This window comes from Siniperca chuatsi, linkage group LG20, assembly GCF_020085105.1.
Source record: "Siniperca chuatsi isolate FFG_IHB_CAS linkage group LG20, ASM2008510v1, whole genome shotgun sequence".
In the NCBI taxonomy this organism is placed as follows: domain Eukaryota; kingdom Metazoa; phylum Chordata; class Actinopteri; order Centrarchiformes; family Sinipercidae; genus Siniperca; species Siniperca chuatsi.
Genome location: NC_058061.1, coordinates 26,517,342 through 26,529,534, shown reverse-complemented (window position 1 = coordinate 26,529,534; position 12,193 = coordinate 26,517,342). Strand labels below are relative to the sequence as shown.

Below are 12,193 nucleotides of genomic sequence, written 5' to 3'. Positions count from 1 at the left end.
TTCTAGTTTTTCTGACTACTCAAAGCACTTTCTATGTGGCCCAAGTGACATACAACGTGACTTATGTTAACTTACGTAAGCATTGTTTCTTCAATCTTCACACGTGTATAGCTGGGTGAAGAATTACCCTATTTGGACACGTAGTGAATCTCAGTAGGTCTAGTAGGGGTTAAATACTCCCTGCCAGGAAGTATCCCTCAGAATTGGGTGGCAGTACACAGTGATTCACTTGTATAGCTTATCTGTTCTCCTCAATCAAGCTTCAAGAAATGCTTCTGCGCAAGTCATCCAGGTCTCCTGAAACTTCTTCAATCACGAGTTAACCAGTTCTCAACATTTCCTTCACAATACAGGAAACTCAAAATTGTGAAAGAGATGTTAATTGCGTTGGTGGTCTTGCATCAGTTCTTAGAAATACCATCAATAACCATCGAGCCATCAAGCCTATTTTACAATCTGATTACTTCCTCTGTATCTCTATACACAAAAAATTCAATTGTGAAATAACCCCTAAAGATCTGGTGTCAGTTTAGACATTACTTTGGTTTACATTTATTCTCTATTAATGCCCCCTTAGTTTTTAATCATGTATATTCCCCTTCCCTAGTAGATGGTGCATTTTTGTGTGGTCCAATGCAGGTGTTAAATCCTTTAAAGATTTATACATTAACAATGTTTTTGCATTCTTTCAGCAGCTGTTGGACTGTTTTTCGTTTCCTAAAGAAGATTCAGATACTTACAGACCTGTAGCTTGGTACGAAATACCTTCCCTTAATTTTCCCAAGAGGATTCACCTCTTCATCTCCATCTCCATCTCTGAAAGGGGCTATCTCTAGAATCTATACTCAGATTCATAACTTAAAGGTCCAGTGCGTAGGATTTAGTGGCATCTAACGGTGAAATTGTGAAAACGCAGAAAATGTGAATGGCCCCATCTAGAGCCAGTGTTTGGTTTGTCCGTTCTGGGCTACTGTAGAAACACGACGGACCCGTTCCCTCTTTAGATAAGGGCTTATTCTAAGGTAAGGTGATTTTAAGGTGATTATACACTAATGAAAACATACTTATGAATTCTATAGTCCATTTCTACTAGTAGCTGTTAATGTATAAATGTTACACACTGGACCTTTAAGCATAGACTCACTTGATTCAATTAAGTTATTATGGATTTGGGGGAGGAAATAACGTGTGATGTTTGGGGCGAGATACTGGGAAGAGTACACAGCTCCTGTTGTGATTTTGGGGTTTAGTTGTGTTATTTCCTGTTTTATTTGTGTGTCTTGTGTAGTTTTACTTCCTGTCTTTGTTTGCTTTTTTTGCTTTTCCCACCAGTTTTGATTGTTTGCCCTGCCCTGATTAGTTTCACCTGTGTCTCGTTTTCTCCCTTCACCTGAGTGTATTTAAGTCTGTGTTCTTCCTTTGTTCTTTGCCAGTTCGTCCTCGTCCTCTGTGTCAAGCAGTCCAGCCATTCTCCCAGTGTTCCTAGTGTTTTTGGCCTTTCTGCTTGTTTTTTGGATTTCCTGCCTGCTCCCTTACGGATTTGTGTTTACCTTTTAGGACTGCCTTTTGAATTTCATCTCAGCCTGCCTCAGTAAGTCTGTAAGCCTTTTGTTTTTCCAATAAATTCATGAACTGCTCCTGTTCTGCCAGTGTGTCTGCATTTGGGTCCAATCCTATGTGTTCTTGTGTTACCTGCTTGATGATACATGACAGCTCCTATTTGTGCAAAGCATTATTTGGAGTCAATGTAAAGTGGTGCACCACACTTACTTCACCAAGGCTCGCCTATCTAAGATTTAAAAGGCTGTCTCCCTGATCTGTGACAGATGTCATAATCAGGGCAATAATTTTCAATACTTTGTCTAAAATACTGGGCCAAAAGCTGGACCCCAACCCTAAGCAGTGCTCTCTTTGGGGTGTCAGCTTCTTTACCCTCTTTATTCTAAAAGAATGTAATCGCCATCACCACTTTACTGGCTAGGAGATTGATCCTAATGAAGTGGGTTTTGTTGGGTCTTTGTAAATATTATAAGAGTACGGTCTAGACCTGCTCTATAGGAAAAGTGCAATGAGAACTTCTGTTATGAATTGGTGCTATAGAAATAAATTTTTAAAGGACTATTACACAAGGAACATGTACATTTGGCTTATTTTTCCACGCTAAAAATTCCAAGGCGGAAGAAAATGTGTGCGTGAAATTCAGCAGAAGTGAATACAAAACAAACTGCAAGTAAATCACATTTAGTGCAGGAGGCAACATGGCAGCTCTGTTGTTGAGATTTCTTGAAGCTCAGCAACAGGTGCACTTTTTACATTAATTGTACATTGGCAGTGACACTGTTTGCTACTTGTTTTACTGTCACAGCTGTAGCTTGGGGTGCATGTGTAACGCTAAACAGCTTGTCTGCAAAGTTAAATTAACTCATCCCTCTCTCTGCTTTAAGTATTTTACACACAGTCAATTACAGAGCTTGCTGGACAAAGTACATCAGAGCATTCATGGGGTTCTTAAATCGGTCTCTTTTCTAAGGTGTATTGATACTCCATCAGCATTCAGCACAACAAACAAACTTCATTTGGTTTCTTGTTGGTTCAAACAAACCATTTATGGTTGTGATATTCCTGTCACCTTTACCCTGTGTGTTGTCATAGCAACCTAAGATATTTGGCTTTGTTGTTTCTTCCCTGTTATTTGCATCTAATTGTCACATTCTGTCTCTCTTCAGCCACATTCCAACTTCCCCAAACCTAACCATTGCTATTCTCTACCTGTCCACCAGATGCCCTCTGACTTTTCCACCTGTCTCAGCCATCAGGCTGGCTGTGTTCGAAATCATATACTCAAAGTGTATACTGCCTACTAAATGAACAATTAAATATGCCATTACCAGCAGACTGTTAACACTGAAGTATAATCTAGCAAGACAGTCATGTGACTGCATCACATGATTGCCATTGCACAGTCTGTTGAGACGCAATACATTTTGAGGTGGTTGAGTATGTGCAGTAAGCTCACGGTGCATACTCAAAATTCTTGCTAATCTAGTTTACATCTGGGCATTTCACGTGTACAAAATCAACATACTACGCAGTTGGAACGCACTACATACTCAATTTGACATCATAGTTAGTATGAATAGTGAGCTAGTATGTGATTCCGAACACAGCCACTGACTCTAGCCAATCCCACTTGTTCTGCAGTAACCCCTTTATCTCCATTTCCAGTCACCTGGCCTTCCTTGCTCACCTGTTCCATTTTCCTCATTAGCCACATTCTACATATACCGGCACACTTCCTTTTGTGAGTTCATCCTAGTTACTATGTTGCTGTCATGCCTTGTGTGTTTGCTTTCCAGCTTCTGTCACCTTAACCTAGACCTGAACTTGCCTGCCTACCTAAGCTAATTTCATCAATGAATTACTGAAGTCATCCTGCTGCCCCCTCTGTCTGCACTTGGGTCCTTCCCCTGTTGCCACTCTCCCATACAACCATGACACGAATGGAATTTCCTGGCGTGTGGACATCAGTGAGAAAAATAAAGAGTAAACAATGCTGATTTTGAGTTGTATTCAATGTTCTCTGTAAATTCAAATGCTCTGCAAGTACATGTAAACCTAGATTCAGACGTGGAAGAAACAAGATTCTATAACAGGCTTCCTGTACCTTAAAGACATGTGTACTGTAGGGTATACTCTACCTCTCTACATAGATGCTTTTGTTGGTGCCCAGGAAGTAGAGGCTGTTGAGGATTCTGTAGCAGGAAACCTGGACATCATCCACTGGAGAAGAGAGGCAAACAAATAAGAACTTTTGCCGATTACATTTCAGGGAGTTCTGTCATTTCTTTTAATGGGGGGAAAAAGGAAATTCCTTTTTTTTTTTCTGTAAATTACCAACTATTAAGTTTTGCATCAGAATGAAACGGGACTCTATTTCATGTTGGAAATCCTACATTATTCTCCAGATTCTTTTAGAAGAAAACATTAATTGTTTGCTTTGATGCCTCAATAAAACATAATATGAACACTACAAGTCAGTACGCACATATGAGGTCCTCTCCAAACATGTTCTGTCCAATGTGTTCAAACAGAGAGGAGAGGACGGGCAGCAGGGCGAAGGTAGTGTAGTTGATGATCTGAGTGACACCTCGCGGCTGCTCTCTGCTGTGGGTAAACTGACCAAGCTTCAGGTTCTCCTGCGTCTTCTCCAGATCTTCTGCTGCACTGTCGAAGTAAGACCGCAGTGCTGCCTTCACTGACTCCAAACCAGTCTTCATCACTGTCCTGATATATGGGGAGAGTTAGGTTTTACATTATCTTTACAATTGCTACTTCTTCCAACCAACTGAATTAATAGACGGTACATGAAAACACACACATTCTACTATTCACTGCTACTCAAAAGAATGCAAACAAATGACATACTCTTGGATAACAAAGCAACACAAAAGAAACAATCTACATTACATCACAGGTGAAATGTCAGGATAAGATGCTTTCAAAGACTGAGCCTAAATTTCAAACCAGAATGTCAACATACAATGTTCACTATGGTTTATGGCTTCCAAGCCACTTTGAAATCTCAACTTTTGGTTGTTTTGTTAAAATGACTTATTTTTATCTCTTCAATCCCTAAACAAGACAGTTTAATGGTTGCTATACAAAGCCATTTCTAGTCTGATTCCTTTCAATGAATTTGAGTGCAAAATATAGTTAACAACGCAGCTTTCTCATCATAAAATGTACACATTGCTAACTTTACAGTAACTAAATTACAGTATATTGATATGTCAAAAGCTACAGTGTTTTCATAAGACTGATTGGTCAAATTTTATTTCTACAGTTTGGGTAAGAATAAAGAGAAATTGGGTATGAATCCACCACATTTTGTAAATGATTGTATCTAAGATCCAAAAACGTTTGTCGTGAACCAATATTACTAATTCTACTTCATCTGCACATATTCTACATTCACATAATTTATTCCACAAGTTGGCTGACTGAAATGAAGTGAAGCATGTGAGTTACATAAGGCAGCCAATATGTCTGCTGCTACACTCACATGGCATACTCCTCTCACTGAAACATATAGTATATCCAACACACCCTTTGCATTATGGCAGAGAACCTAAGCAACTACATCTCATGGCCTTCATCACCAAATGGAGTTGGTTCAGTCGTCTCGTGTGGCCTAAGCATGAGGCTGGAACTTTGGAACTTCTACACAGAGCAGAACATCTTGTTAATGAGGAGGAGGATAGAGAGAGGAGCAGCAGCAGTCTGTCCAGGTGGTGCTCCAGGTCAGCAGTTACAAGGAGTAGATGATGATGTTGATCATGATGAAGTTTCATACATAGATCACATGATGACAACTGAACCATCTCCATTCACAGATTAAGGCTGTGAGATGCAGTCGAAAGCTCATGAATTAAGTGGACCTCAAGTTTAGATTATTTCGTCCAATTTAGTCAGGTTTGGCCAGCCTGTATAGTTGGCATCAAAGTGATGAATGAAAGTGAAGTAGATTAGATGACAACGGTGTGTTGCTACTGTTCAGCTTAAGTCAGTTAATGTTCTTTCTCTGGAAAAAACACATCAAACATGGCCATTTACATAACCTCATTCATGACAGCATCATCAAAGGATTTAAATATATGGTTGAATTGATTAAACTCTGCTGTAATGTTTCTTTACAACTGCATAGTTTTAAAATTAAGATGAAGCCTAACTGACATATTTCCATCTTCTCTTTATGGCTTGTGTACTGTGTAAATGAGGAACAGAAATGAATTTTATGTATTTCTATGTTATGTCAAAGTTTAGGCCATGCATACACCATCTTCAAAGCCAAAAGTTAATAACCCAAACTGTAATTAGGTTATTAAGCAGGAGACAGAAGACAATACACATTAGTTATTGGGTAAGAGAGAGGAGTTGAATGGCGTGAACCAAGAGGGAGTTACCTGATGGGATAATAGAGGTATGGGGGAATGAATGGATTGGAGACAAAAAGTGTGGTTTAGTGTGAATTAAAGAATGAACTAAACAACACACCGGCCACATCGCGTAGTCAAGGTAACAGTTTGCTCTGCTGATTGGTTCATCCAATGAGGAAAGACTGAAAGTTATTGCTCTGCTTGATTCCAAAGATATAAAGACAAAAACCCAAATTAGAAATCTTGTTTAATAGACTCAGATCTGAACTTCAGCAGCCACATCAAGGCAATAGGATAATTCTGTGTCAAATCAGACAGAGGTACATTTAAATTTTAGATTTTGTTCAAACCTTATGTATATGCTATATGAGACCAAAAAATAAGTTCTGTAAAATATTTTGGCAGAATTTTGAGAATCGCATAGTTTTTTTTGCCACTGGTGTCATTTTCACCTCTTTAAAAAACGTCTTAGGTCTTCATGTTTAAAGGTATATTTCACCACTGGAAAGATGGTATTTTCATAAAAACTGGGCTGTCTATGCAGTAGAAAGACGCAAACAATTTTGAAATTGGTGCTACATGACCAGAGAAAACAGAGAAAAAGGGCTGTGGTATTCCATTTAGCTCAAAAGGTAGAAAACTTACAACAACCAGAATGCACTGGGCCCGTTGCCTTCCAAGGCCACTCCCACTCTGAAACTTACCCAACTCATACAAATAGCCGGTCAGAGCTGTTAACATTAGGCTGAACTCTGATAGCCCTGCCGGATAACAAACTAGTATGTGCTAAGCCTCATAAGAAAGTGTATTGTAGTAGTGCTAGTAACAAAACACTGTGGCTATCGCATATATTCAAGGCTTAGATGTCCGTTTCGCCCTGCTGGCTTTGGTTGTTTGTTCCAGTTTCTTTTCGGGATCCTGACGTATGTCTCAAGCACTCCCCTGTCCATACGTGGCCCAAAGCTTTGGTGTAGCGCACAGCGACTCCACTTCTGTTTCCATTGCTGCACATTTACCGCAGCGACATCACCAGTTGTCCCTGGAACACGGCAGCTCTGCGCCACTATCCTCACCGGCTGGCAGTGCTTGACTCTTCCTCCTCCATACTCCTTAAAGCCTCCGCACTGTATTCTGGCTCATATAAGTAGCCCCAAATGTCTGATTCCAGCATTACACTATTAAAATCGTTTTCTTCCATATCTACAGGAACATTGCCTTCTGCCAGTGGTTGTTCTAGCCAGTTGATTTTGGACAGGATGTTTTGATTTTGGAGTGATGAGGAGCCTGCACTTACTAAAGGCTATCAGTGTCATACACATTAAGGAAATGAAGAGGAGCAAAAGCTGGACCACAGGGGCATATAATAGCCTACCACACTTGCAATATGAAGAATCAGGCCCTCCAGCTTAGAACAAAAATCATGAGCAATAGAACAGATATTTGATGTATTATTGATGAGCACCACCTTTATGATGAACATAAGTAGAAATACTTTTAAATGACAAACCAGGAGCTGTAGTCATTTACTTTTACATCTATGACAAAAAATTAAGCATTTCTGGAAGCAACTTCAACCTAAAGAGCAGCAGCTCAGCATGTATACCACACAGCATGTAAATACTGAAATGAAAACTTGCATAGTTTTGCAAGACACTCAATGACGAATGTCTTAAAGTGTATTAAGCAGTTATGGTGTAAGAGCCACATGGAAAATGTTAACTATTCGGTGCAAATACTTAAGCACATTCAAACTATGAGTGAGACTGAATATCATGAATTGCTGTCCGTGCAAAGTGCTAGGATGGTTGGTATTACCAACAGAGGGATGCATGAAGTAGTCAGCTATTTCCTTAACAAGCCTTCTTGAAGTGGTTTTAGCTGAGTTAGTTGCCAGAAGTTTAAATAGAGCTGCAAGATGGTGCTGCTGGAGATTCTTAAACTGGGCCAACACAAGATGACTGAGCACAACAACACCAGTTGTAGCAGTTGGAACAAAGGCAGCAGTAAGACATCAAAACACACATCAGTGTGCAGTCCTGCCAATAGCAGAATGTTGACATGAGTTAGAGCTGAGGCGGCATGCCATAGCTGCAGTTATTAGAAGTTATGGAAAAAATGCATTTTTGCCAAAACTGAAATGGTGGTTGATTTAATGACTGAAATTCACCAGTCTATATTTATCAGACCTGTCCTTAACTTCGTAACTCAGTGGAAATAAAAGTGTCTGTATGTGAAAAGGTTTAGAGGGATTGCTTGAAATTTACACACAGATATACTGACGAATTTTGTAACAGATTAATTTAGCTGCACAGCCAAACTGTTCGGAGTATCAATGATGTTTGGAGCTAAGAAGGCATACTAAAGGCATCCTAAAGATGCTTACTTTTCCATATGGCAAATTGGATGAACAGTGTAAGACAAGAAACAAACATAATAAAAATATCAGAATGGTAGCTGAATAAGTTTGCTAAAATTACCCAGAATATATTTTTTGCATTTGTTTTGGCCGTAGAAAAAAGTGTGCTGATGTATGAAAAGGTTGAAGATTTATATATTAAAGGTGTTATACTTATACTGAACTAATGGTTTCACTAAAGGGAATGTTTTCATTCATTAAACCAACTCTTACATGTCACAACACTCCCCCTTTGATGCTTGGCACCCTAACAAGTCCAAAGATAGGAAACATAAGAAACAACATAAGAAAAGCAAAAAGAGTGATTGGAAATATAGTTATTAAGTGCCAAACTGTAAGGCCTGTAGTCACTCCTTGGCTTTAGACTAATCTGTTGAATATACTGGTTCTCACTTGCATCACGACGGTTTTCTGCCATTTTGACTTTTGTGCAAAATCAGCTTCTGATTTGCTCTGATGCACACAATATAAATGTCTGCAAGCATTTCATCACACAGAGTGATGCCATGATGCAAAAAGTTTACAACAAACATGCATGAACAGGAAATGAAGAATAATTCACTTACACTACCACTATACACATATTATAAATGGATCCAAAACTGTACAATCAGTTAACCATGCAGCACCATCAGGGGTTTTTCTACAAAGCTTACCCATTCTCTACTTGATTTCACACACTGCATGACTCATCCTAGATAATATTACTTTGATAATGTTACAGATTCTGAAATTCGAAGGGGGCTTTGATGCATGTATGAAGCTTATGATGTGAAATGTGAAAACAAAAAGGAAACGTTTCATATTAAAAGCTGAAGAGGATTCAGATCTCTGAAAACAGGCAAATCAATAAATAGAACCTATAGATATAGAATAGAACCCCTTACTATTGAATGGCCAATAAAGCTAAAATGCATATGTTCAGGTTCATTCGCTGTTGGTTCAGGTCAGATCAATTTGTTTTTGGAATGTATGTACATATGTATGTATTCATGTTTGTCCACTCTTTTATTCATTCACTAATATTATATGGGGCGGCTGTGGCTTGGTGGTAGAGCGGGATGTCCACTAATCAGAAGAGCGGCGGTTCGATCCCCGGCTTACCCTAGCCCACATGTCCTTGGGCAGTTGCTTATAAATGTGTGTGAATGGGGTTAATGACTTTGAGTGGTCAGAAGACTTGAAAGGCGCTATACAAGTACAGTCCATTTACTATTTACCATAAGAGTAAAGACACCCCACCCCTTTCATTTTCTATGGGGCATGAGCGAAATGCTTCGCAAGGCATTGTGGGATTCCGGCAACACAGGACTGACCAGCAATATAAAAAAAGGCAGGGGTCGAAAGTTGAAAATGTTCAACTTTACGCAAATTAGGGCAGCTGGCAGTTACACAATGTTTTGCTGAAAAAGTGCCAACAAAAAAGCAATGCACTGCTGGGTCAGGAAGTTTAGTCTTGCTGTGGAGACATGTCTGTGGAAAAGAAGATTGTTATTGTACTTTCTGGGATCCTTCTTTCCTGTCTCGCTAGCCTCCAGGATTCCAGATACAAACAAAAACGAAGTGCTGCTTGGCACAAATTGTGGAAGAAAGTGCGGGTTGCTTATTTACACAATGTTTGCTAATGAGCAAGCTACTCGCTCACTGACACGGCCACTGCAATGAGCAAGAAAAGGCTGATACGATGTTATGCAATTTGTTTGCTTCCAGTGGCTCTTCTCTGTAAAAGCATTGTCAGTATTCATCTTTAACATCATGGGACAATATGCATATTATGTGTCCTTCAACAATGGTTTGTACAAAGAGTTTTACCTTCCCTGGTGTATACACACCTCACAGTTAATGTCTTTCCTTACCTGGCATCCAGGCTTTGTCCCAGTATCTGCAGACAGTTGACTATGGATGTGGCATTGTTACCTGGGAAGTAGACAGGATCACATAATAAAAAGAAAACCCTCTGTACATACTGGGTAGGGTTTGAAGTTCCTATCGGCAAAACAGCAAAACAAGAGCTCAATAGAAGCTGTCTGTCTGAGGAAAACAAATCTGAAGAATCACATCCATCATGTATGTGCTTTAGTAAATAACACAGCAGAGCATCATATTCAAAGAAAAAAGATATTCCTTTAAAAATAAAAGCTTAAGTCATATTCATAAGTGGGGATATTATTAATGTAAGTCTATTAATTCCAAGCGTTTTACGTTGTCAACAGTACTGAAAAGTAACAATCATAATAAAAGCCTAATAAATACCAATAATAAACATCTTTTATTTGCCCAAAATTTTTTTTTATTTGCTTCCAATTGTATCAGGTTTTAGTCTGCGGAGGCGGAATATCTTTTTACTTTGAGGAGTAAGACGCGATGCTTTGGTACAAGTTGCAATACACGCCACACAACACACACACACGCTGAACAGAGGATGAGTATATACACATCCACGATATCATACATGCATACACACACCCATGCACACACTATTTAAGGATGTTCTTGAGCTTTCTAATATTCATCCTCTATCTGTGTCTCTGTCCCACACAAACACGTTACTGTCATTTATGATCACATATGGTAGCACACAGTTGTATATCAACAATTACAGATGCAAACCTCTATTGTACAACTTATTCTATAATGTGTCTCAGTTCCTGTGTACAGTAACAGATCTTCACTCAGTCCGCAGTATTGCTCACACAAAAACATGGTCTGATTTTAACTTTTAAAGGTACCCTGTGGAGTTTTTGACCACTAGTAGTGTTATGGAGTCTGTTATAGATGTCTATACATGTGGGTCCCTGTTTTGTTGCGATGCTGCTCGCTTTCACAACTTTCGCAGCTCTTCCAAGCACCGAGTGTAAAAAGAGCCATAGCAACCTAATGTAAACTAAGCAGTGAAAATCAGGCTAACTTTGGTGCTACACTGAGTGACTAGCTAACGTCGCCAACAGTTATCTAAGACACTGAGGTGATTATCAAAATGATTTAAAAAAAAACACTATAGACAAATACGAACGGTAAATGCTATAGTAATATGTACAAAGCTAACTGTGAAAAGTGAAATAACTAACTTAAAGATGAAAAAGCACTGTAAGGTGATCACTAAGGTTTGACGCGAAGGTAACATTACTGTAGAGTTGACAGGAAGTAAACAGACGTCACATGCAGTTCATAAAATGGTTATATGTCACACTACATTGTGCAAGTAGAGAATAATGGATTTACTAAGTGTGAAGAGGAGGCAACATTAGAATAGGGAACCTGTGTGGGTTAATATGGAGAACATATTCTGAGTTAGAAAGACTTAGAATTTAGAGTTATTTGGACACTATTAACACTGGTAGTTTTGCGTTTTGTTACATAAGAATAGACCATAGTTATAAGGGGAGAATGACTACTCTTGTGGTTTACCACCTTATAAGGCCCATACTGAGCAAAGCATATTAAGATCATAATTCATGTATAACAACTTCCTTACTTACTATCAATATGCAGTAATTAGGAGGTTATTGAGGAAAAACTCTTAGTTAATGGCCTAGTAGTTGTAGAGTATAGTTATGCAGAATAAGGCATTAATAAGTGCTTTATAATTACTAATAAAGAGCCAACATGCTATTAATATGCATGTTAATAAGCAACAAGTTAATGGTCTGTTATGTGTACCCTAATATAAAGTGTTACTTTTTCCTAACCCCAATTACAACAGAAACCACTTCATATCATTCAGAGGACCAGGCTGAACCCATTCCTCCAGATAAGGTACATTATACTCAAACACACATTTTGTCTTACTTAAATGTGATATTAAATATGATGGATAAACAATGGCAAATAAAGACCTGAT

General features: G+C 38.8%; 1 protein-coding gene across 1 annotated transcript in view; it reads right to left on the bottom strand.

Annotated features, from left to right (window-relative positions):
* ryr2a (ryanodine receptor 2a (cardiac)) overlaps nucleotides 1-12,193 on the bottom strand; it is a 275,757-nt gene that overhangs the window by 59,823 nt on the left and 203,741 nt on the right. Inside the window, 3 exon segments of the mRNA XM_044179528.1 lie at nucleotides 3,699-3,780; nucleotides 4,046-4,284; nucleotides 10,209-10,269. Coding sequence (XP_044035463.1) covers nucleotides 3,699-3,780; nucleotides 4,046-4,284; nucleotides 10,209-10,269 — 382 coding nt within the window.